Consider the following 26,936-nt stretch of genomic DNA (forward strand, 5'->3'; position numbering starts at 1 on the left):
CTCTGAAGAAATTTAAGCGTTTCTCCCTCACCTGTCTATTTTTTTTCTTTAGTCAGCTCTTCTTTGCGTATTACTACAAGGCAAGAACTTTACTTCTTTTCATATAGTTCTCCCAAATACCATATTTGCCTGATAAATAGTTTTAGTAAAAGAATAATTAAGTTGAAACTTGATGATAAGAACTAGCACATAAAACTAAATATTGTGGAGCATGGTGGCACCAATCTATCATCCTATACACTTGGGGCAGCAGCAAGAAGATCGGAAGTTCAAGGCCAGCCTCAGCTACATAATGAGTTTGAGGCTAACCTGGGCTCTAGCTGATCTGTTTCACAAACAATAGTGACAATAAATTGACTTTCTGGATTCGATTTCAAGTGTTGCATTTTGCTGTTGGTGGGGGTACATGTGCCACAGCATATAAGTGGGGGTTGGAGAACAGTCTACAGGAGTCAGTGCTCCCTCCCTGGAAATCAGGCAGGTTTAGCAGCAGGTGCCTCTATCTGTTCAAGGCCCTTAACTGTAGATTTGAAAACTTATTAGTGTCCAAACTGGTTTCTTAAAACTTTAGTCTGACTTCTTGGACCCCCTCTCTATTCTTCCCTGTTGTAAACTTGTTACACTTTTACAACGTAGTGTGAGTTCTCTTTAGTGTTTGTAAAGTTAGGGACTTAAAATAACTATTAAAGCAATGTTTACATATATACCAGATCTAATAAAGGCTCAGCAGAGAATTCTGAGCATTGTTTTGTTACTATGTCATTTTTATAGAGGCTATTGCTGTTGTTTTTAAAATATTTTAGAGCATTGTGCTCATTTTAAAAATATTTGATGGAAAGAAATTCTATTCATCCATAAGACCCTTTCAAATGTAGTGATTTAGAGTACTGGAAATGACTTACTTATTCTGGCTAGCTTTTTAATTCTTGTTTTAGTTTTGCTTCTTTGTTTTTGAATCTCCAGCTACTTAGTGCTAATAAGAGAGAGTAGGAAATTTGGTTTTATTACAGGCGGGACCGCAGTGAGGTGTGCTATTTTGTTGTTTCTGTGAAGGAGTCCTGCAGAAGACCCCTACTGAGCGTAACTGTGCCGCCGCAGATCAATACGAGGTCTCGCAGCTTAAACTTTGTAAGGGACAGTCCTTGTGCTCTGACGGTGGGCTGCCCCTGAGTCTGTATTCTTTTACCTTTTCTCTGTTTATGTGGCCAGGAAAACAACCCTAAGGGTCTTAGGACTGCTGCCTAAGGCCTGCGACCTAAGGCTTCCTAGTGTGTGGAGGACATTTTAAATGTTTTAATGTATCTCTCTCACCTAGCCCTTTATTTCAAAAACTAGGAAAGTGCCTTTAATCAATACAAGAGCAGTGGGGAACCGTAGGGAGAGGCTTGTCTTCAGTAACGCCATTGGCTCGTTTGCTTTTTTTTCTTTGTCAAAGACTTTTGAAGCTTTCTTTCAGATACTGCACAAGTCATTAACTTCTGACCGGTCTGAAGGTGACCCTGCCAGCTGCTTAGCCAGCAGTTAGCCACTGTGTGCCTCTAGTGCTTGCCTATAGATTTCCAGACCTTATCTGCAAACTGCAGAAGTAACATTTAATTCCCAATAGAAAGCTTCCACATGGGCCCAAAATATCAAGAAAGTTTTGGTAAATATCTGCCTTGCATTCATACTCTAATAGGTGATGCACACATATTAGTGTAATGAACTCACCAGTGCCGTGGCCTCGCTATCAAAGGACACAGAGGCCTCTCACAAGCCTTTTCTGGAAGAACACAGAGCTGAGTGGCATCCTCCCATCCAGCAGAAATTGTTAGTAATCACCACCAAAGTGGGTGTGTGTGCCCTGGAACTGGTAACCAGTTCAGCCATATTCTTGGGTCTTTACATGAATTCTGGAGATTGAACTAAAATCAAATCCAGGCAAGAATACTTGCCTGTGGTTGCAGGAATGCAAGCTAGGACATAGTATGAAGAACCCCAAGCTCAATAAATGACAAATTAGACCATCTAGGTGACATTCCCAACAGTCACTGGAAACTCCTGCCAAAGCCTATTTTCATCTGAAGGATTTGCTTAGCTTTATTCAGGCTGTTAAACTGCTGGGGAGTTGGAGAACTCATCCTATAAAGATTTATTAATATATTTTATCTTTCCTGATAAATCTTTATGCTCTCCTGTCAGATAAAATATCTTGTGTTGGATCTATGGAGATGACAATAACTGTTTTCACATTTTAATATTTTCTCCCATCCAACCTCTCTGTAGTGCTGGGTATTTTTCTGTGTGAAATCTGGTTGCTTAACCTTCTGGAACATAGAGCCAGCTTGCTGCAGAATTCTTTGGGGCAAAAGTAAGTCCTTTTATAAGTAAATTCTGTTTAGACTGTTCATTTGGCTTGGAAAGAGACGTCTTTAGGAATATTTGAACAATTTCTACTTGGCAGTGAGACTAAAACTTTATGCTATCTCTTTTAAGAATTATAGACATCTCTGTATTCTAGATTATGAATTTTTGCTTTAAAAGAATAGAAATAGGGCTGGAGAAATGGCTCAGCCGTTAAGAGCACTGGCTGCTCTTCCAGAGGTCCTGAGTTCAGTTCCCAGCAACCACATGGTAGCTCATAACCATCTATAATGAGATCTGGTGCCCTCTTCTGGTGTGTGTGCAGGCATGCAGGCTAAATAAATAAATATTTTTTAAAAAGAATAGGAATATCAATACTTTAGGTTGTATATCATTATATAGTCCTCAAAACCCTCTTATATCCTTATTTTGTCAGCATACATTTGTGTGTGTGTGTGTGTGTGTGTGTGTGTGTGTGTGTGTGTGTGGTGGTGTGTATGTAGATGTTGGAGAACAAACTTGGGTATTGTTTCTCGGTCACTGTCTATCTCTTTTTTGAGACAGAGCCTCACTGTCCTGGAACTCACCAAGTAAGCTATGCTGGCTGACCAGCAAGCCCCAAGGATCTGCTTGTCTTTGCCTCTTAAGTGCTGGGATTAAAAACTTGAGCTACCAAACTGGCTCTCTTTACATGAATTCTGGAGATTGAACTGAGATCAAACTCTGGCAAGAATACTTGCCTATGACACCAAAGGTTGTAAGTTCTCTTCCCAGCATCACTACTTAAATAACACAACAAAACCACTTTGCTGTTTGTCAAATGAAGATAATAATGCTTACGTCTCAGATTCTTATACATGGCCCAGCAAGTAAAGGTGCTTGATGTTGAGCTGATGGATCTGAGTGTAATACCCAGAGCCCACCTAGGAGAGAATTGACTCCCACAAGTGTCCTCTGACCACTACCCCTAACACAAAATAAATGCAATGGAAAATCTCTCCAAAGATTCTTGCATACACTGTTGGAAGTAACACGTGAGCACACGGTGCACATTAGCATTTCTCTTCTCCCAGAGGAGTCACTGAACTCTCTTCAGTATGATCTTTTCTCTGGAAAGAAAGATTATCCTTGCAAAGCAAGCTATCATTTTGGCTTTTCTTGAACTCAACAAGCAGTTTTTCTGCTCTATCTTTTTTTCTTTCTCTTCTCTCTCATCAATTCATATTCCCACCCAAATCTGTAGCAGGCAATCTAGGGTAGCATTCCTCGGGCTCCTGTCAGAAATCATAATAAATAAGACGATTCTGTTTCTATTTGGCTGAATCTTTATTTTGCATGTAATAACTTTGCTGTGATTCTGAGAACTCAGTGATAACATTCTCCTTTGTGATCACACCTTCCAGGAAACACATTTTTTTATTTTGTGTGTGTATGCATGTGTGTGTGCATGTGAGTATGGGTGTGTGAATTCCCCATATTGCATATGCACAGGAGACGTTAAGAGGGTGATGTTGGGTGTCTTTCATTGCTGTCTGCCTTAAGACATGGTCTCTTGCTGACCCAGAAACTTGGAAGCTTGCCATTTCCACTAGGCTGGCTGGCCTGTGAGCTCTCAGGGTCTGACTGTTTTCACGCCAAAGTGCTAGGGTAATGAGTACATGCAAGCCAGGCCCAACATTTTACATTAGTACTGAGAATTCCAGTTCAAGTCCCCATGCTTGCAAAACAAGGACTCCTAACCCACTGAGCCATCTCTTTAACCCCAAAATATGCTTTTTTTTTTAATAAGGAAAAAGTGAACTGGTCACTCAATACTAAATAAGCATCAGTCTTGAGTTAAAACTGGGTACTGAATGTAAAAAATCTGTATAGAAAATATGCAAACTTGGGCATTGTGGTACCTCTGGAAGGCTAAGGAAGGAAGATCTCTAATTCCAGGGCCAGTATAGGCTGCATTGTGAGACTCTGTGTCCAAATAAGTAAATAAATAGATAAATAAATATGCAATTAAGTATTAAGGAAAGAATCGAGAGTAAAAAAAAAATGAGAAAATTGATTTCCTTGGTGACAGAGCTGAATCTAGTGTCCCCTGCCTGGCTAACTCAAGGGCAGTGTATATATAGAATACGGCTCCTGACCACTTAATACCATTAATGTTTTTTCTTCTCTTAATAAATTCCCTGATTGTTTCAGTGGCTTTGTAGTTAATTTTTTTTTCTAATGAGATGAAGCTAACTAAAATCATCTGACATAGAAAAGGAGGAGGTAAAGTTAAAAGGGAACCTAATTAGCAAGTTAATTATAGCAGGAAGAGTGCACAGGTCATATAAATAAGTCATTGATATATGCATGTATGTTGGGCATTGTCTAGAGACTTGTTAAGGTTTGGAGGTCAGAGGAGCTGTGTAATAATGTGTTAGGAAAAATAACAATAAAAGCAAAACATCCAGACTTAGGAATGGCTGATGAGCCTCTAGCAGAGCTGCTTTATTAAATCCTACCGTACGGCTGCAAGGGTTGCTGGAGCTGCTTCAGAGATAGCCACCCCCCTGAAAAGAGAAAAAAAAAATAGTAACGAGCTGGAACCAGAGCCAACAGAATTGCTGATGAAGAAAGTTTCAAAGCCAGACCACAAGGGTCCTTGGACCAAAGAGGTGGCCTACTGCCGGTAATGTCACAGTCTACTGGCTGGTAGTACGTCAGTATGCTGAGCAGCAAGAAGAAATACATTGTCAATAGCAGCTCTGGGATTAAAGCCCAGGTGAGGCTACGCTCCTGTTTGCCAGTCTTGCTGCTGCTGCGGCCATTACTGTCCAAGGCAAGCTGCTTGTACTCTCCTTCCCCTCCTGTCCGGCCTTCATCCTTTCCTCCGGCCTGTGGTGAGCTACCCAGTTCTACCGGCTTTTTTCCTCCCTTGCCTTGTTAGGCAGTGCTGAGGTGGGAGAGGAGGGGTACCTGCAAGGACTCTGGTTTCTGACAAGGTAGGAAAGTCAGGTAAATGTTGATAGATTCTGCCAAAGTCCCTTACTGGCCCGGCAGGTCATTGCTTTGCAGCAGAGATGCCTCATTTAATTCAGGTTTGGTTATCAGTGAAAAGGAAACATTTATTGGGAAATTGTATAGCTTACTATTTTAAGTAGTTTCTCACTAATATTCTTGTATATTAAAAACACAGGAGGGGGGCCTTGAATTTGGTGAGAATTTAGCAAGACTTGCTTTCTGTGTACAGCCTATTTCTTTAGTGCCCAAAGAGATGAAGTTGGTGAAGGGAACCACAACTGAAAGACTATATAGGACAAGGCTCAGGGGTAACTCAGAGGAAGTGACTGGCCCCCTCTAGTGGTGGATATGTACACATGCGTGTATGTGCGCACACACGTGTGGCTGATATGTCAGTGTGTGTGGCTATCTTAGGGAGGAGGTTGTGTTGCATATCTAAGGTTATCTTGTAAGCTTTTTTTCTTTTAAGGGAGGCATGGCTGAAGACACTGCCTTATTGTGGTCTTTGGAAAGACATTTATCCCTTTTCCTTGATGGGCCTCTGAAGAATGAGGCATGCAATTATCTTGCACTTCTCCACCTTTCTTTTGCCAGTTTTTCTAACCCTTAAAATTACACTATGCAGACTTAATGCTTATTACTATTCCCTCAAATACAGACCATGAAGCTGGAATAAACTCCTCCAGGCTCCTTGATTCAGCATATGATTGGGCCCATAGGATATGTCAGGTGTCTGTCTGTGCCGGAGAATATAAGGGTGAATAAAACTCAGCCCCTAAGGAGCCTGTAATTCATAGGCTTACAGAATATAGAAAGGAAGACCATGTGTTGAATGCTGTGCTAGAAGTACATAAAGATTCATGGACCTCCCGTTGGAGCACATAAAAAAGGGCACTTTATCCTTTTTGGAATAAATTGGTACTTTAGCAGAATAATCAAACCTGTCACTTTGCATTTTGCAATGAGCGCCTAACCCAATGAATAGCCCTATTACAATGAAAACTGTGTGCAAACTCGAAAGCATTGTGCAGGCTTTGTTTACTTATTTTTGTTGTAGCTGTGGAAATGCTGTACATTCCCCAGCGGCAGGGAGGACTAAGCTTTCATTTTGGCGTTGGTCCCCTTGTCGCAGTGCTCAGTGACTCAGGAGTTACCTCAAAGCGCAGGATGTGCAGCCGCTGATTTCCTTCTGATCTCTGCCCAAGGAAGAACCATTTGTTTATCATAAAAGTTAGAATTAGTTGTCAGGTCTTTGATTCTTTTCTCTATGCCACTCTGGATCCAGAAGAATCATCTAAGCACCTGTGTAAATGGTTAGTTAGTAAAAACTTATTAATAAAGTAAGTGATAGGACCTTTGATTATTAAAGCACCAGCAGCAACCACCAACTGTAGGAAACATAGATAAAAAATGTCATAGATAAAAACAAGAAAGTCACTATCAGATAATTTTTTAAATATAACCTACAGCGTGTGATCTGAGTATATAATCTGATTATATAATCAGTCCAATCGTCCACTCATTCCACATCTGTAGTCGTTATTAATAATCAAGCTTATGGCTTTTAAAGTATTTTATGATACTAAACATTAAAAATTATTTTATTTATTGGTATCTAAAAAGCTAACGTATCTTAGAAAATCTTTTGCAAATTAAAGTGGTTACTTGCTGTAGGGGAGGGGAAGTTAGCGAGTTGATCTCATGCTGTGTTTCACAGACAATGAACTGTCTCATTTAACCCTCTCCAAAACCTGGGTACTTTTATTTCTGTTGCATTTAAGGGAAAATGAAGTTCACCCCCCCCCCCCCAAAAATCACCTTGACCAACATCACAAAGCTTATGAATAATGGCATAGCCAGGATTTCAGTGAAAATGTAGACTGTTCTGTCTGAATAAAAAAAGCTTCTTTAAAATTAGCATACCACACTGAGAAGCTTAAAGTCGAGGCAAGTCCGTCTGCTTTTTTGTACCTTGCTGTTTTCTCATCCTGATATGTGGATGCACAGAGAATTCCAAAGGTTTCTTTTTCCAGCTTTGCATTTTCAGTGAGGCAATAGCGTTTCTGAGTATGACTTACCTTCCTAAAAATGTCATCTAAGCTTCATATTGCTCAAGTCTGTGTCAGTTATAGTGTACAAAGTATACAGTCAGTAAATCAAAGACTTAAATTTGATAAAATTGGGAGAAAAATGAAAAATTCTTCTTCTTTCCAAAACAGTCCTTTTGTTTGCTTGTTTGTTTCATTGCTTTTGGAGACAAGGGTTTTCACTGTGCGCCCCAAGCTAGCTTTGAACTTACTGTGTTTCTTCTGCCTTGACCACCTGAGTGCTGGGATTACAGGGGTATACTACTTTACTTAGCTCCAAAGAAGTCATCTTCTCCACCCCCTCCCCAGTACTAGGGATCCATTCCAGGGCTTTTGGCATAGTAAAAAACACTCTATACTTCAGCTGTATTCCCAACTTTTTTTTTCTTTTTTCTTTTGGATTTTTCGAGACAGGGTTTCTCCGTAGCTTTTGGTTCCTGTCCTGGAACTAGCTCTTGTAGACCAGGCTGGCCTCGAACTCACAGAGATCCACCTGCTTCTGCCTCCCGAGTACTGGGATTAAAGGCGTGTGCCACCACGGCCCGGCTTATTCCCAATTTTTTTGAGAGGAAGGAGGGGACAGAGTTTTGGCTCAAACTCCCATGTAATTGAACATGACTTTGAACTTCTGATTCTCCTGCCTCCACCTCCAAAGGCTGGATTTACAGGGCTGTGCCACTAGTCCCAACTTATTCAGTACTAGAGACTATACCAGGGTCTTGATGCATTCAAGGAAAGAATGCTACCAACTGAGCCACATCCTTTGCCCCCAAATATGGGTTTATTTAAGTAAATAAACTACAAGTGAAGGTAACATTCTGTAATAATACAAGCTGTGAATAAATTGCCTCCTCAAAATCGAAGTATGTTTTCTTCATATATAATGCGGTTGCTTGCATGAGAACAGCCCCAAAGGCTCATATACTTGAATGCTTAGTCATCAGAGATGACTGTTTGAGGATAGCTGGGGGAAGTATGTCACTGTGGGTGGGCTTTCAGGTTTCAAAATCCCATGGTAGGCCCAGTTCTCTCTTCCTGTGGATCAGGATGTGGCTCTTAGCTACTACTCCAGTGTCTGCCTTCATGCTACCATGCTCCCCACCATGATGATGATAGATGAAACCTCCAAAACTGAAAGCAAACCCCCAATTAAGTGCTTTCTCTTAGAAGAGTTGCCTTGGACATGGTGTCTCTTCACAGCAGTAGAACAGTGACTAAAATATGTAACTAAAGTTCTTTTCCTTCTATAACAAGGGTTCCTTTTCTTAGCAGATCCAGTTTGCTGACCAGAAGCAGGAATTCAACAAGCGTCCTACCAAAATTGGGCGTCGATCTCTGTCTCGTTCCATCTCTCAGTCATCTACTGACAGCTATAGCTCAGGTGAGTGCTAAGCTGCCACAACCTCCCTGTCAAGGTTATTTGGTATCCAACAGACATTCCATCTATCTAAGGCCAACCATTCTTGATAATATAAGCCTTGAAAAATTACTTTGAATTAACATTTAAACCAAAAATTCTGGATGGAATCCCTGGATCTCTTGGGAACTCCGGGTTTTATTGAAGTCTCAGTTTTTGACAGAGGCAGAAAAGGGTGATGAAGGCACCCTTTAATTCCTCAGGAGCACATAGTTCACCAATAGCCTTCACTCAGTGACATATAGAAAGAATTCACTATTTTTTTCCATTCTTAAAAAAGGGGGCGGGGGTGGTATGTGCATGGGATGGTTCTGTGGTACTACAGAGTAGGTACCAGTCCTGGTATTCTCCCTCCATCCCAGGGCTTTTTGTTTGCTAAGAAAGCACTCCAGGGGCTGGAGAGATGGCTCAGAGGTTAAGAGCACTGGCTGCTCTTCCAGAGGTCCTGAGTTCAATTCCCAGCAACCACATGGTGGCTCACAACCATCTGTACTGACATACGGCGCCCTCCTCTGGCATGCGGGTAGAGGCAGAATGTTGTATACATAATAAATAAATAAATTTATAAAAAAAAAAAAGAAGAAAAAAGAAAGCACTCCATACTTTAGCTATACCCCCAACATTTTTTTTGCAGGGGAACGATGAGGACAGGGTTTCACCTCAAACTCCCTCTCTATGTAGTTGAAAATGACCTTGAACTTCTGATTTTCTTAATTGCCCCAAGGAACAAGATGCTGTAGCTATTTGAAGTAAGTGGGCACTTTGCCTTCTCCTCAGAGCTTTGACATTGTATTACTTATCCCTTTCTTCTGTTACAGGGCTATTGTCACTTAATGTCACATGAGTTATTACTTACATAGGACCCCTTGAGGGTAAAAGCTGTTTGTAAACACAGCAGAGCCCAGTCTGAGTCTGATTTAATGTGGGGCTGTTTTTACTTTGCTCCTCTGCTGGAATGTGGTAGGGAGTCAAGAGTTTGCCCTGGTTGCTTTTTGTTTGTTTGGTTTGGTTCGGGTTTGTTTGTTTGTTTGTGATAGGATTTCTCTGTTTAGCTAGCTGTCCTGGAACTTGCTTTGTAGACCAGGCTGGCTTCAAACTCGCTGAGATCCACATGCCTCTGGTTCCCAAATGCTGGGACTAAAGACATGCACTACCATCTCGCAACAAAATCTCAGTTCCTTTTCGCAGTTGGCTAAGCCCCTTCTCCAACTGCTTTTTTTTAAAATTATTTTTATCTTACTTTTTAGTGTATATGAGTACTTTATCTGTATGGCTTGTGTGCCAGAAGAGGCACCAGATCCCATAACAGGTGGTTGTGGGCCACCATGTGGTTGCTGGGAATTGAACTCAGGACCTCTGGAAGAGCAGCCAGTGAGCCATCCATCACTGAGCCATCTCTTCAGCCCTGCCCTGGTTACTTCTTAACACTGTAAATTGTAATACTCCTTAGAACACTTGTATTTTTTTTTTTTTTTGAGGCAGGATTTCTCTCTGTAGCTTTGACTATCCCAGAACTTACTCTGTAGACCAGGCTGGCCTTGAACTCTCAGAGATCCACCTGCCTCTGCCTCCCAAGGGCTGAGATTAAAGGAGTGCACCACCACTGCCCAACTAGAAAACTTGTATTGTGATTAATTGTATTCATTTTTCAAACCAGTAAGGAAGGAATTCTTTTTTTTTTTTTTTTTTTTTTTTTTTTTTTTTTGGTTTTTCGAGACAGGGTTTCTCTGTGGCTTTGGAGCCTGTCCTGGAACTAGCTCTGTAGACCAGGCTGGTCTCGAACTCACAGAGATCCACCTGCCTCTGCCTCCCGAGTGCTGGGATTAAAGGCGTGCGCCACCATCGCCCGGCAAGGAAGGAATTCTTATTGTGTACAGTTAATAAATGGTTAGTTGGGAAACATTAGGTTGGGTGGGTTGTTGTTAAACATTATTTACATGTCTGTGTTTACTTTCCATCCACAACAGTTCCAACACTGTGTGATATAAATATCTATGGTATTTATCTGAAGACTGGGAAATTGATACTCATCTTCTTATTCTACTGAAGTAAATATGCTGAAAATTTGTGAACTAGTTCATTTAACTCTGGAAGCCATAATATGAAAATGAATTGTGAAATAGTCTGTAACATTTTAAGACATGTGTTTGGCATAATCTAAAGATCAGTACTAACTAATAATGATTTAAAATTTTAACTCCAGCTCAATCTCTTCCCTACACAACCAGAACTGTACATCTGTGTTCCTGAAAGGAAACCAATGCTTACCTTCCCCAAAAAGCCTCTTATGTAGAGAGGACACTTTAAAAATACTGTATGCCTAAACAAATGTGGGTGATCCCTTGCTTTCCGAGTAAGCATGCAGTTCTTGTATATAGATTATTGACGAGTGATGTTAACTGGTCTTGTCCTAATAATTTGGACCTTGTAGACTGAACTATATGAAGTTGTCATCTTACTGGCTAATTTTATGTCAACTTGGCAGGCTCGAGTTACCAGAGGAGGGAATCCCAATTGAGAAAATGCCTGCGTGTAAGATCAAGCTGTAGGCAAGCCCGTAGTCCATTCTCTTAATTGGTGATTGAAGGGGGAAGGCCCAGCCCATTGTGGGTTGGGCATAAGAAAGCAGGCTGAGCAAGCCAGTAAGTAGGCAGCACCGGTTTATGGCCTCTGCGTCATCAGCTCCTGGCTCCAGGATCCTGCCCTGTTAGAGTTCCTACCTGACTTCCTTTGATGCTGAAGAGATGTGGAAGAGTAAGACAAATAAACCCCTTCCTCTCTAACTCACTCTGGGTCATGGTGTCTCGTCACAGCAATAGTCACCCTCTTAGGGTGTCTTACACCATCTTGATTTATGTTTTAAAATTAGCATATGTGCTTTTGTTTTATACCTCTCTATATGCATGCACAAATACAGATATTTAATCCATGAGCATGAGTGCCTGGCCTGTCTCTATCACAGGTGTGTCTCTAGAAGATCATACAATATTTGGATCATAGTAGGTGCTAATATTTGCTATGAGGATGACAGTAAGCTGAGGAAAGATGATCCAGAGATGGCCTTTGCAAACCCGACCTACATTTGCCCTAATCTCAATCCACAAAGAGAATGTTGCACAGGGAGAGAATCTCCCACCGGAACCAGTATATGCCTAGCAGGCTCATATTGGCAAAACCGATGGTTTTATAAGTCAAGAGTTATCAGTCTGATATATCCATTGAATGATATTAGTTCATGAACAAGGAATCAAAATGATAGATACTGGATACCCAGTTGCTGGGTTCCTTTGCCATTGATGCTATAAGCCAAACCAAACTGAATTGATAAATTGGGTTTAGTGAACAAAGCAAAGCAACTCCTGGTTGACCCTTGGGAAGGCAGAGGAAGAATCACATGGCTGCTGGGCGGTGGTGGCGCATGCCTTTAATCCCAGCACTCGGGGAGGCAGAGGCAGGCGGATCTCTGTGAGTTCGAGACCAGCCTGGTCTACAAGAGCTAGTTCCAGGACAGGCTCCAAAACCACAGAGAAACCCTGACTCGAAAAACCAAAAAAAAAAAAAAAAAAAAAAAAAAAAAAAAGAAAAAGAATCACATGGCAAATATGGCTAAGGTCTTTTATAGCCTATAGGCATGGTCTTGAGCAGCCCCAGGGAAGGGCTGACTTTTGGTGGGCTTTCTCAGGGGTGGGGTTTGAAATGAGAGGCCAGACTCTTTGGGTATAGGGTGCTGGTTCAAGTCTAGCTACTTTCTACAGGCATGGGACAACGTGGGGAAGTGGAATTGGGAGTTGGTGGGATCACCTTCAGTGGAAGGTGTGGGTGAAGAAGCATTTATTTGGTTAACTGCCAGTCTGAAGACCCCAGGCATCTATTTCTTAAGGGAGCAGAGAAGGCAGGTTATTAGGAGAAAAAAAAGATTATTAACACCTACCCTATGACCGGGGCTAGCCATGAGAAAAAGAATGAAACAGAGATATGCCCTGATTGTAAAGAAGAGACAAGGATGAATGAGCCAGATGAAAGAGTAGATATGCCCTTGACCCTGGAGAGGTAATACCAGAGTTGATGTCCCAGGAGCTCAGGGAAAATGGCATGCCAAACCAAGGGATGATGTGTTCCAGGAGTACAGGAGCCATGGTATCTGTGGTTCCCTGGAGTTGGGAGTACATCCATCCTGTAAAGGTGTTGATAAGAGTTAAAAGATAAGGGAGCCCTTTTATGACTGGGCATGTGGGTGAAATCAGCCTGTCTTGAAACACCCTGATTTTGGAGACAAAAGTAGAGATATGATCTGGTGGATGCTGGAATTGTCGTCTGTGTGAGTTTGACATCCCTGGCAAATGTCCATCTGGCCTCATAGAGAGCATTTAAGTGGCGGGGTCACCTGGCTTATCTAGTTATTTATTTCCTGATTAGCTTAAACCCTTACATAATCTCTAGTACTTAAATATTTTACTTAGAAATAAAATTCACCATTTTTATTGTGATATTCTGCTAACCCAGTTATGCTCATCTGAATACATTTTAGATCGTGTTTTCAGAAATATTGTCTATGCGTGTAGTATTCATATTTTCTGGCCTAATTTCTAGAAAGTATGATTCCCGTGAACTCAGTACTTTTTATCTTATTTGTTTACTTATAATTTTTTTTTCAGGACAGTCTCTCTACATGCCCTAGCTATCTTAGACTTACCATGTAGATAAGGCTGGCCTTAAACTCATAGAGATCTGCCCATTTCTGCCTCCTGGCAGCATTTATTAAATGTAAAACCTCCTAAGCAAAAAAAAAAAAAATAAAGTTCTAAAGGAAAGTAAAAAGAACCACTTTTCTTCCAATTTAGACCATTCTTGGTGGTGTGTCCATGAAAACGTTATCTTTACGATGAGCAGATGGTTTCAGATGGGAAGGAATGAAGCCTTGCACTTGTAATTGGCACTTAGGAATTTTGAGAGATTTTAAAGATTTTTTTCCAAATAATAAAATTTTGTTTGTGTTGGGCTGCTAACGTAACTTCTCACATTTTCTTAAGTCCTTCATCAGTACGATTCTTTCAAACACAGGTCCTGACTGTTATTTCCATTAACAAATAAGCAGATTGGGCCCAAGAGGAGCTTCCTAGCTTTAATTAATTTAATAGGCCTAACTCAATTGGACTTCTAACTGCTTGCCTCCTAACAAGCTCCCACAGCCTCTCAGGTGCTAGGAGATAACTTAGGTAAGTCAGGCACGGGCATAGAACAAGTGTGCCTATGTGCAGCGGGATCAGTTGTGGATTAGTGATTCAGGTTATGCTTTGGTTCCTGAAAATGAAACGAGACCACCCTGTAATAAAGTTACATTGTAATTTTTAGGTAATAATCTTTTCTGCCTAAAAACTGAAACATTTTGGATATGATCTCATTTCCTCCTAAGATTTCTTTTTACTGGTAGTTAAGTGAAAGGCTGAGCTTGTGGAGAGGAGGCATCTCTTATATCCCCATTTTATCTTAGGACAATTGAAAACTGGTCATTTAGTAGACGAGGAATGATACTGCATCTGAGGTCCTGTCCTGCAGTAGGTAATTGTTTTCCTTTTTGGAAGCAGCCGTGCTCACCACTGGGCCACCAATACTGCACCACTTGCTCATTGTTAGAAACTGGGCTTTGGGGTATGTTGATGGTTACAAATGTTTGGAGAGACTGTTCAAAATGTAGTAGCGGGCAAATTTAAGGCCCGCGTGTGCTATATAGAGAGTTCCAGGCCAGTCTGGACTACATAACATGCATTATCACAAAATGAGTGTGCTCAAAACTAAATACATGCATGCCACCACATTAGTTGAGTAAAATTTCCACCATGTTCACAGAAACCCTTCTCTTGACGTGGGTGTGTCACCGTTGGAGCCACGTGTTAGTGCAGTGTAGACAGTTGCTGCTTTTTGTGCTTACCAACCAGAGGTCTGTATAAAAGACTTTAGGAAAAACCTTTTGGCTCAGGAAAAAAGGTATTAGCTGACGACTATTAAGAAGGTAAGGCCTTGGATCTCTGCATCTGCTTCCATCAGTTGCTGGGTGAAGGTTCTGTGGTGACATTTAAGATAGCCATCAATCTGAGTACAGGGCAAGGCCATTTCAGGCACCCTCTCCACTATTGCTTAGGGTCTTAGCTGAGTCATCCTTGTGGATTCCTGGGAATTTCCCTAGTGCCAGATTTCTTGCTAACCCCATAATGGTTCCCTCAATCAAGGTACTTCTTTCCTTGCTCTCCCTCTCTGTCCTTCCCCCATCTTGGCCATCCAGTTCCCTCCCCACTCCCCTTTCAGCCCCACCCCCCCCCCAACCACCATGCTCCCAATTTTCTCAGGAGTTCTTGTCTATTTCCCCTTCCCAGGGTTTTTAGGATTCTCCTTGTTACCTAACTTCTCTAGGGTCATGGACTATAAGCTGGTTTTCCTTTGCTTTATGTCTGATATCTACTTATGAGTGAGTACATACACTGTTTGTCTTTCTGGGTGTGGGTTACCTCACTCAGGAAGCAAATGCAGAGATCCACAGTTAACATTGGCTGGGCTCCCGGAGTCCAGTCGAAGAGAGGGAGGAGCGATAATATGAGCAATGGGGTCAAGACCATGATGGGGATACCCACAAAAACAGCTGACCTAAGTTAGTGGAACCTCACTGAGGCCCAAACTAGGCCCTCTGAATGTGGGTGACAGTTGTGTGGCTGGGGCAGTCTGTGGGGACACTGGCAGTGGGACCACAGACTTGAACTGGCATTTTGGAGCTCATTCTCATTGGAGGGTTACTTTGCTCAGACTAGATATAGGCGGGAGGGTCTTGGTCCTGCCTCGACGGCCTCGACGTGATGTACCAGACTTTGTTGACTCCCCAAGGGAAGCCTTAACTTCTATGAGGAGTGGATAGAGTGGGGGGGTTGGGGGAGGAAGGGGGAGAGAGTAGGAGGAGGAGAGGGAGTGGGAACTGGGATTGGTATGTAAAATGAGAAAAGATTTTTTTTTAAAAGTTTTTAAAAATCAAAAAAAAATAAAAAAGAAGGTAAACCAGACATGGTGGTACACATATCATGAACAAAGGCAGGTGGGACTTTGTGAGCTTGAGGCCAGTATCATCTATATATCAAGGTCTGAGATAGCCAGGGCTACATAGTTTGAAAAGAAAGTGAAATACCAGTTTTCTCAGCTTTAGCTTAAAGAAATAATATAACTGGCTTGTTCTTTAAATTGGAAAACAACCATCCACAAAAACTAGTGCTAAGGGATTGTGACACTTACCTTTAATCCCACCACTTGAAGAGATAGAGGCCAGAGAATCTCTGTGGATTTAAAGCCAGCCTGATCTACATAACTAGTTCTAGGACAGCCACGGCATGTATGTAACAGAGACCCTGTTGCAAAAAACAAAACGAAACAGAACAAAAAAAAAAAAAACAGCTTAAATTGGAGTGCTTCTCTTTTTTTTTTTTTTTTTTTTTTTTTTGGTTTTTCGAGACAGGGTTTCTCTGTGGCTTTGGAGCCTGTCCTGGAACTAGCTCTGTAGATCAGGCTGGTCTCGAACTCACAGAGATCCGCCTGCCTCTGCCTCCCGAGTGCTGGGATTAAAGGCGTGCGCCACCACCGCCCGGCTGGAGTGCTTCTCTTAAAGGAATATTGTTTTGTTTGTTTTGGTTTTCTTTCCTCCCCCTCGCATTCATCCTTGAAAACTGAATAGGCTTAGGAAGAGAGAACCATTCTGGGTAGAATAAGGACTCAGTCTCAACCTTTTAGTCACTGCTAGCCAACCACCTGCCTCACATGCTGGGATTAAAGGCGGCCACCATCGCACCTGGCCTTACTGTTTTCTTTTTAATTTTTCACACTTTGAGACATGGTTCCATTCGTAGCCCAAGCTGGCCTTGAGCTCCTGATCTTCCTGCCTCTGTCTCCTAGTGCAGCCTGGTCTTGCTCATTACTGTCTGCCACTAAAGACAAAAATAATCATGATTCTGGAAAAAAGATTTGAAACTTCAAAATATTCTGAATACTATAAACTCCTTCTTCAGCTTCAATTTCCTTATAAGTTTGGGTCAGGATTGGGGAAGCTGTTATCGTTTTCTCTCAGGTGGGAGAAGTGTGGTTCCTCAGCCTGTGATTTTTAAGCTCTATCAAATCCAGACTGGTGAAACAGACGAGGCCCAGAGCTATTTCTAGCTCTGTTGTACTTTGAGCTCTCTTCCCCTAGGAGAGGAACCAAAGGTTTTGTGCAGATTAGTTCCTTGTAAGAACAAAAGTCCCTTTGGGGCTTTACTAATTCCTTCACCTCCCCTGGTGAGCATGTTCATTCCTGTGCCCTCATGTTAGGACTTTGCCTCTAAGGCAGTTTTCCAGAGAAAGACCGATCCTCTAGCCCCTGCTGACCCCACAGTATGCAGCGCCGTGCCTGATTAACTAGGCAAGGTAGGACTTGCCTTTTACGACTAGTCCACCCTCCAACCCCCACCCAGATAGACCTTCTGCTGAGAAATCCCAGAAATGCTCTAATACTCTAGCTCTAAGTAGATCAGCGCACCAGGCCCACCGGAGCTCTGAGCTTTTGCAGCTTTCTCCCTGTAGAAGTGATGGCAGTGCTAACTGCACTAAGAAGAAAATGCTCTGTGGGTCATGTTTTCTGTCCTCCATCCTCCCCAAAAGTGCAAGGATTAGGAAGACCTGTCCTCTGTTACAAAATCAAGAAAGAAATGCTTCAGATCATCTAGCAAATAATGAAGACAGAAAGATCTCCACTAAGGCTGTGAATTCAACGACCTGTTAGCCACAATCAAATGTGGCCCTTTACCCTCTAGTGTAGTGGTTCTCAACTGATGGATTGTGACCCTTCTGGGAGTTAACCCACAGGTGTTAGGAATTTTTCCTAACATGAGCTCTCTGCCAACGCAAAAATCCCAATCAAACCAAATCACAACAAGCCAAATTAAAAGATATCCAGGTTTAATGGGATTCCTGCGCTTTCGGGTGGTCCTGAGGGGAAACTGGGAGGCCACAAACGCAACGGGGGTGGGGGAGAGACCAACCACCTATTTCTCCTTTGGGAGCTCACTTAAATACCCTGTGGGAGTGGTCCTGACCCCCCCCCCCCCTTGCATGCTGGGATTTGGAGTCCATACCAACACAACTCTCAGGCCTGGGGGCTGGGATGGATGCGAGGGACTGGGGGCTACGCTCCCAACTTAACAACAAGGGTCTCCTAAGACCATCGGAAAACACAGATATTTACATTACAATTCATAACAGGAGCAGTTATGGAAGTGAAATAATTTTATGGTTGGGGGTCACCACAACACGAGGAACTGTAGCTGGCATTAGGAAGGTTGAGAACCACTGCAGTGGTGTATATTGCTGGTAGATTAGTCTACAGGGCATTAAATGTACCAAAAGAGGATATTTCTTTGCTGCTTTGGGAATCTGAAACACCAAAGACTCCTTCTTACAGAGGCTAGTCAGGGAGAATAACACATTGAATTGTCAGTGTCTAATTGGATCTGCAAGAATAGTTCTGCCAGTCCTGAGAAATACAGCTCTGTTATGTCAGACAGATTCCTTCTGTGTGGTTCTTAATTACTTTCCCATGAGTTCCTTGTTTTTTTACATCTTATCTATGCAGTTATTGTACTACAAAGCAAATTACTTTAGGCATTTAAGCGGTGGGCAGAGAGGAGGTTATGAGGCAAGAAACCCATGGGTTAATGACTGGCTTGCTTAGGAACTTTAACCTGTGGCTTTCATGGAGCAACTTCCTCTCTTGGCATATTCAAGTATTACACTTCTCTGTGTTCAAACGGAAAAGTTAGCACTAGATTCCACATGAATGCTACCCATGGAGAATACCTCGGGCAGCTCCCAGCTTGCCCTTTCAGAACTGTGGAGAGCACCTTGCATAGGCAATGAGTGGTTCAAAGCGGCGTTTCCTTAAGGAGCTTCCTAGAGGTGTTCATTTGTGCTGTGCTAGACTAGTGAAGCCCCAGCGGTTTGGAATTTTGGAGGAAGCTAATCTTTTCCCTGGTTGATTTTTTAATTTGTGTTCCAGCTGCTTCATATACAGATAGCTCTGACGATGAGACATCCCCCAGGGACAAGCAGCAAAAGAACTCCAAGGGAAGTAGTGACTTCTGTGTCAAAAACATCAAACAGGCGGAGTTTGGACGCAGAGAAATCGAAATTGCTGAACAAGGTAAAGAAATAAATGCCTTTCTATCTGCCTGTGTCATTTTGTCGTGTTAATACTTCCCAGGTCAGCTGGCTTGTCAAATTTCAGTGTAATACTAAACCATATTTTTTTGTTTGTTAATCTACCTGAGACAAGGTCTCAACTCTGTAGCCTAGACTGACCTTGAATTTGAGGCATTTATCTTGCCTCAGCCTCCCAAGTGCTGGGATTTATGAGTATGAGTCAATATGCCCACCTCCCGAAGAACATTTACAAGCTTAGGAATACTTCCTAAGCTTAGGAAACACTGTGGGGAGGGAGTGAACTCTGATCGTTCTAGAGGAAACCCCTGGATAAGAAGGATTGACAGATAAGAGAATAAAACTGGGGAGCATTTGTCTCTGAAAGCTCTCAGAGAACATTCAGGAATCTCATTTAACAGAAGCTGACCAAGGAAATGGTCTTAATTTAAATGAGTAATTTTTCTGCTTTTTCTCTTATCTCTCATTCCCTCTGTCTAATATTCTATGTTTGTATTGGACCTTTTTAGAGATGCCTGCCCTGATGGCCCTAAGGAAGAGAGCCCAAGGAGAAAAGCCTTTGGCTGGAGCCAAAATTGTGGGTTGTACACATATCACTGCTCAGACCGCTGTGAGTTCTTTTTCTCCTAATAACAGTTAATAATTGTACCAGCCACTGAATGCCTGCAATCTGCCAGCACCAGGCTGGCCGTATTATCTCATTAATCCGCGTGAAGCTATGTATTCCTTTTTCAATTTTGTAAACAAGGAAACTGAGGCCCAGTATGCTTGAGTAATTGTCCAGGGTTATACAGCCTGGGAAGCCCAGGCTCAGGCTTGAACATGAGTGTGCCAGGTGAGCAAATGCTTCCACTGCTGTCCCACATCTCCGTGTTGCCCTTTCCAGTGCCCTCTCTCTGCACCAGGCTTCCGTACAGAGCTGCCTTCAGCAGCAATAAGAGGAGACTGATTCAGCTTGACCTCAGCATTGAGAAATTTATTATTTCAAGTTGTTAAAAGTCCATCAGGAAGGCAGGCTGTAGACACAGGGCTTCTGTTTCACCTCTTGGCGATTCTTTTGGAGCTATCTCCACAGTTTGCCTACTTCATCCTCAAGCTGACAGAAAGGTACTTACAGCCACCTAGTCATCACGAACTGATATGAACAGGAGGTCCTGCAGGGTCATCCAGCATGTTACCCTGAGGAGGATTGGGTCACATTCCCAGTTCCACTAGCTCTGAAAGGGGACTAGAATCCCCATGGTTGGTTTAGACCAAGGATTACACTCAGTAGTTACCTATTTATACTGAGGTGGGATTCATATACACCATAGCCTATATGTTATATGTACTCGTTAAATTTTTAATATAAAATCAGAACTAAAAAGAAATTTATAAAAATGTATTCCAATATATAAATGCTTAAGCACCACTATAATAGAAGAGTCAATATCTATTCTGACTCATATAGATGGAAATGTATGTGAGGGGTTGTCTGATGTGAATGGGTATTTTGCCTGGAGAAGCCAAAAGAGAGCACTGGATACTCTGGAAATGGACTTACAGACTGCATGTGGTGAGGACAAAACCCTACTCTTAACTGCTGAGTCATCTCTCCAGCACCTGCTTTTTTCTTTTCTTTTTATTTTATTTCATTCTATTTTATTTTATTTTTGAGACGGTATCTCATGTAGCCTATACTGGATTCTAACTTGCTATTGTAGCTAAGGCTAGCTTTGAATTCCTGATCATCGTGTCTTCTGGGTACTGGAATTATAGGGATGCATTACCCTGCCTGCCAGCAATGTGGCGTTATGTCCAGAGCACTAGGGCAGCATCTTCATTTGATTTTATGATTTTATGAAATAAAAAGCAACTCTTTCCAATGTCTGACAATGACAGTGAAAAGTCAGCATCCTCTCTACACTTATCCAGTCATCGCATCCCTAGAAAGACTATTGTTTGTATTGAAACTATAAAAAATACTTTTCTCAGTATGTAAAGTGGAAATAGTTTCCAAGACCAAATAATTATAAGTCGGGTTTTCACCCATGTGAACTTTCAGTGGGACATTTAAAATTTACACTAGATCAGCAGATTATTGTAAGTGACTGTCCTATGCTTTAGTGTTAAGATCCCTGGCCCTGCCCACAAATCAACACTCCCCACAATCCTTGTGACAAATGAAAGTGCTCCCATAGTAGGCAATATCTCTTCCTTTGATTCATCATTAAAAAATGTAGTCGGTATTGAGTTCCAAATACATTGAGACCAGTAAGAAAATTGTTGTGTTGGAAAAGCTCTACCTAACACCTTTTTCTTTTTTCTTTTTTTTTTTTTTTTTTTTTTCGAGACAGGGTTTCTCTGTGGCTTTTGGAGCCTATCCTGGAACTAGCTCTGTAGACCAGGCTGGTCTCGAACTCACAGAGATCCGCCTGCCTCTGCCTCCTGAGTGCTGGGATTAAAGGTGTGCGCCACCATCACCCGGCTTACTTTAACACCTTTTTATGAGACTTCTAAGCTCCAGGCCATCTTCCTTCTCCCTCCTTCTCCTCCTGAGATAGGTGTCGTATAGCCCAGGTAGGCCTCAAACTTGCTGTGTAGCTGAGGCTGGACTTGAACTCATGACCCTCCTGTCTCACCCTCCCAGATGCTGAAATTAGGGGTTCACACCACATGGAAAAGGCTAGGTAGTGTGTACGTGCCCTCTTCATCTCTTTGTTCGTGTGTGTGTGTGTGTGTGTGTGTGTTCATTTGTAGAGGTCAAAGGCTGATGTTGGGTATCTTCTCCAGTCACGCTCACCTTATTTTTTTTTAAAGTTTCTCACTGAACCCGCAGCTTACTGATTGGCTAGACTGGTTGGCCAGGAAGCTCCAGAGAGCCACCTGTCTCCATTCCCCATCACCAGGCTTACAGAATGCATGCTGTGGGTGTTGGTGATCAGAAGTCAGGTCCCCAGGCTTGCAAAGCAAGCACTTTTTACCCACTGACCTATATCTCTAGCTCTTTTCTTTTGTTTTCAGACAAGGTCTCATGCAGCCCAGGCTGACCCTGAACTTGCTGTGTAGCAGATGAAGTTGGTATTGGTCCAACACCTAATCTCCCTGCCTCTCCTTCCTGAGTGCTGGGCTTTCAGACATGTGTACCCCACTCAGTTAGTTAGTTAGTTGGTTTGTTTTTTCAGTGCTGGAGATTGAATTCAGGGCCTTATACAGACTGGTCAGGTATTCCTGTCACTGAGCTATATTGGCAGAACTTCAGTCCCCTTTAGAGATTGTCCCTCCTTCAGCATACTCGTACATGGTCACCTTGCTAATAAAAGGCAGACAGCAGCTCCTTAGGAACAGATGACATCTGCATTCCTTTAAGACTTTGCTGAATTATACATTCTCCGAGGAAAAGAATACCCTGAATTTCTAAAATTAATACAGTAAATTAAAATGTAATTTCTTTTTGGAGCTACAGATTAATGAATTGAGGCAGAAACATGCTTGAAATTTGTTGAGCCTCTCGCATCAGAACTTAGTGTGGTGCTTAAAATAGGAAGTGCTTCTCTAGTTACTGGCTCATGCTGCTAAGTTATGTCTAATTTGATTTCACCCTATCTGAACATCACCACCCTTTGGGCCTCCCTCTCTATTTTTCCTTGATGAGTTAATCATTATAATGTTTAATGTCATTTTATTATTTCCACTCTAAAAAAGGAGTATTTTTCTTCCTTTTGTTTTTAATCTCTGTAATTTTTCTAATTATATGTTCACGTTAATTTTATAATATTCAAATTGACCTCTATAAAATATATAAAGACTTAGGGCTAGAGATGCAGCTTAGTTAGTAGAGTGCTTGCCAAGAACCACAAAGCCCTGGGTGTGACCCCTGGGCCTGGTGGTACACACTGTAATCCCAGCTCTAGGGAGAGGGAGGCAAGAAGAATAGAAGTTTATGACCATCCTCCACTACATAGTGAGTAACTTGTGACCAGCCTGGGTTATCGAATTCTATGAGACTCTGCTCCTCCCAAAACAAAGAGAAAGGGAGGAAAGGAGGAAAAGTCTTCCTTACCTCTTCTAGGATGTAGTTAATCATTTCTTAATTCAGGTATGCCTCCATAGTTCTAATTTAATTCCATTGCTGCTGCTTCTAAATGATAATTAAATTAAAGTCAAGTCAAGGCCTGAGGAGAGATGGCTCAGCAGTTAGGAGTGTTGCTGCTCTTACAGAAGACCAGAGTTTGGTTCTCAACACCTATGTCAGAGGGCTCACAATGACCTGTAATTCCAGTTCCAGGGTGTCCAACCTCCTCTTCAGACTTGGCAGCAAGTGCCTTTACTCTCTGAGGCATCTTGCTGCTGGTCCCTTGTTTTTAATATTTTAGATGGTCTCACTATGTAACCCAAATTAGCCTGGAATTCGCTATGTAGCCCAGGCTATCCTCAGATTAGCCGCCTTCCTTCCTACCTCCTGAGTGCTAGGATTAGAAGTGTATACCACACCATACTTGAAAATGTTGGAGTGCCAGTTCTTAGTTTCTATTACAGTCACAGTTGAGCCAGATTTCCTTGGCATTCCGTCAACATTTCTTCCAAACCCAGCCCATTGTTTTCTATTCTTATTCAATGAGTTAGAGCCTATTATTTTCAATATTTTGATCTTTATTTATCTTCAGTTTGGCCAAAATAAACCCCAAATGTGACTTCTGTGGCTTAATTTTTAAAAATTTGTCTGCATGTGTGTGTATGTCTGTGTATGTGTACTTATAAATGTGTATGAGTGCACATAAGTGTATATGTGTACACACGTGTGCTGGAGGTCAACCTCAGTCACATTCCACCTTTTTTTGGTGTGTGTGGTTTTTCATGACAGGGTTTCTCTGTAGCTTTGGAGCCTGTCCTGGAACTAGCTCTTGTAGACCAGGCTGGCCTCGAACTCACAGAGATCCACCCGCCTCTCCCTCCCGAGTGCTGGGATTGAAGGCATGTGCCACCCCCACCCGGCTCTACCTTATTTTTTGAGGTGGAACCTAGAGGTCACTGATTTGGCTAGACTAGCTGGCTATGTGACCAGCAAGTCTCAGGGATCCTCCTCTCTCCAGCCACGGTGCTAGAATAAGGCACACACCATTGAGATTACGGGCACAGTCCTCTGTGCCAGCTTTTCTTTTTTTTTTTTTAAAGATTTATTTATTAAGCCGGGCGATGGTGACGCACGCCTTTAATCCCAGCACTCGGGAGGCAGAGGCAGGCGGATCTCTGTGAGTTCGAGACCAGCCTGGTCTACAGAGCTAGTTCCAGGACAGGCTCCAAAGCCACAGAGAAACCCTGTCTCGGAAAAAAAAAACAGATTTATTTATTTATTATGTATACAGTATTCTCAGTACTCTGTCTGCATGTATGCCTGCAGGCCAGAAGAGAGCACCAGATTCCATTACAGATGATTATGAGCTACCATGTGGTTGCTGGGAATTAAACTCAGGATCTCTGGAAGAATAGTCAGTAGTCTTAACCTCTGAGCCATCTCTCCAGTCCCGGGAAGCAAAATCTTACATAGCAGAAGTTTAGCAATCATACCTTCCATGAGAGCCATGCAAAGAGCCACCATTGATGGGGGGAGATGAAAGTAAAACTGGGAGGGCCACATAGACCATTCTGAGTCCAGGGTGGGATATATGCTATATTCACTATTTATGATACTAAAGATCTGTTTGCTCCTCTCTTTCTCCACAAAAGACTGGGCACTTTCAAGGACAGCATCAGCCAACTGAAAGACAGCAGAACAGAAATTACAAACTAAAATCCAAAGAGAAAAGGAGAGTAGGGAAAATGAAGCAAAATGAAATAAAACAAAACAACAGAACAGACCAAAAAGGATGGGACATTATCAAATGACCTGACACGTGTCACTGAAGTTTCCAAAAGTAAAGATAGAGAGTACAGAACAGAAGAACTCCACTTAGAGCTAATGGATAATCATTATCCAAAATTAATAAAAGAAAATCCAGGAACAATATCTGAATAGTGCCAAGATCCACTGAAAGTAGCCCTTGTGAGTTCCTTTAAAAAAAATGACTGATTTCAAGGCTATGGAACATACAAGATAAGGGTAGATCATCCTGTACCAGAAGTAAGGAAATGTTCAAGGAATGAAAGGGAAAGGCCAAATGAAAAGAAAGGCTGGGAGGCAACTTAGTAAAGTGCTTGCCTTGCAATCCTGAGGATCTGAATTTTATCTCCAGAGCCTTTATATAAAACAAAATTTTTTAAAACAAAACAAAACAAAAAAAAAAAGCTGGAGACGGAAGATCCCTGAGCTTTGTTGGTCAGCTAGCCTTGCCTACTTGGACAGTATACATAATTAATAAAGAAATCTTTAAAAAAATAAAAGAGGGTTTGGAGGGAGGAAAGAGGAAGGGAAACTGATGTAATTATATTTTTTAAAAAAGATTTTGCTTCCCATGAGAGACTAGTGTAGTGCAATCAGATCCCTGACTGTAGTTTTTCTTGTGAGTACTGGACAGGTGCTCCTGAAAAGGAGCTGCCTGTGAGTATGAAATCTTGTGTCTAGTTGGAGCAACGCAAAACTTCAAATTATACACTTTCCTACATTTGACCTTCAATTAAAATTCTAGCTAATTTTTTTACCCTTACATATGCAGCTATCTTTTCCTCTCATTTTTGCCAAAAATGAAGCAAACCCAGTCTACATCATAGTCTCATACTCCAAATTGACCTCAAACTTTCAAGGATGGCCTTGAATGTCTGGTTATCTTGCTTTTTCTTACCCAGTGCTGGGATTCCAGGCCTGTGCCACTATGCTTGGTTTGATGAGGTGCTGGGAATTCAACCCAGAGATTCCTGCAAACACTCTGCCATCTGAGCCGCATCCTCAGTCATACCTGGAACTCTCTTGTTTCTGTGTCCTAAACAGAAGTAGAGCTGTATGTCTGTGTTTTGATAAAAAAAAAAATACTTTTTCTCTGCATTCCTAATTGAATCTTACTTATAGAATTAAATCTGACTTAATAGAATCTTACTGGAGCCTACTCCTCTGCCCTGTATTGAAAATACTGAAGAAGTTCTATAAAGCACAACTTGGAAACCATTGGCCTGCCTTGCTATATTATATCGTCAAAGATAGAAACTTAGCCAGGCTTGGTAATACGTGCCTGTAATTGCTACTCTTAAGAAATGGAAGTGGGGGAACAAGAGTTGTCTGGGTCACATGAGACCCTCCATCAAAACAAAACAGGCTTGTTTATCTCCTCTTTGTTTAACACAGGTGCTGATGGAGACTCTGGGTGCTCTGGGAGCACAGTGCAGGTGGGCTGCCTGCAACATCTACTCCACGCTCAATGAAGTGGCTGCTGCCCTAGCAGAAAGTGGTAAGAACTGATTTGTGTTCTCTGTCTTTGGCTTAGATAAATCTTCAAGAAGTTCCACAGTTTCAAAATAAATCTTTAAGGAAGGCTGTCAAGCAGCTGCCTTTGAAGAAATGTATTCTATTATTGATGAATTCGTTTTCTTTGGGGGCTGACTTCTTTTGTCAAACATGATCTAGTTAGCTCTGTTGTTTATAGTTGGCAAATAGTTCCCTATGTCTACTGCTCTAGTAATCACACTTCGCTTTGATTCACTATTAGGCCACCAGTGAACACTGCTCACACTCATTGTATTATGTAATAGGTTTTCTGTATCGCGATAATAGGTTTCTCTGCCAACACAGTAAGCCAGATCAAGCTGAGCTGAAAAGTAAAAAAAAAAAAAAAAAAAAAAATTAGAACAGGTTTATTTGAGCAAAGCAATTCCCAGGTGAGTTCTCCAACCCCAGAGATAGAGGCAGGACAAGTAACATAACCACACTAAAACAGGGAGCTTATATAGCCTGTGGTCGA

The 26,936-nt window shown here is 42.0% G+C and overlaps 1 protein-coding gene across 7 annotated transcripts in view; it reads left to right on the top strand.

The window, feature by feature from the left end:
- The window catches only part of Ahcyl2 (adenosylhomocysteinase like 2), a 163,110-nt gene that overhangs the window by 95,676 nt on the left and 40,498 nt on the right, over window positions 1-26,936 (top strand). For 4 of the 7 annotated variants that reach the window (XM_041675330.1, XM_041675335.1, XM_041675334.1 and 1 more), the window contains 4 exons: window positions 8,703-8,811; window positions 18,908-19,051; window positions 19,578-19,678; window positions 26,324-26,426. In XM_041675330.1, the coding sequence (XP_041531264.1) occupies window positions 8,703-8,811; window positions 18,908-19,051; window positions 19,578-19,678; window positions 26,324-26,426 (457 nt within the window). Of the gene's footprint in view, window positions 1-8,699; window positions 8,812-18,907; window positions 19,052-19,577; window positions 19,679-26,323; window positions 26,427-26,936 lie in introns of all 7 variants that reach the window. The other 3 variants (XM_041675332.1, XM_041675331.1, XM_041675333.1) reach the window with 1 other exon arrangement.

Source organism: Microtus oregoni, unplaced genomic scaffold, assembly GCF_018167655.1.
Source record: "Microtus oregoni isolate MIOR12 unplaced genomic scaffold, Mior012 000026F_ref0000081, whole genome shotgun sequence".
Taxonomy (NCBI): Eukaryota; Metazoa; Chordata; class Mammalia; order Rodentia; family Cricetidae; genus Microtus; species Microtus oregoni.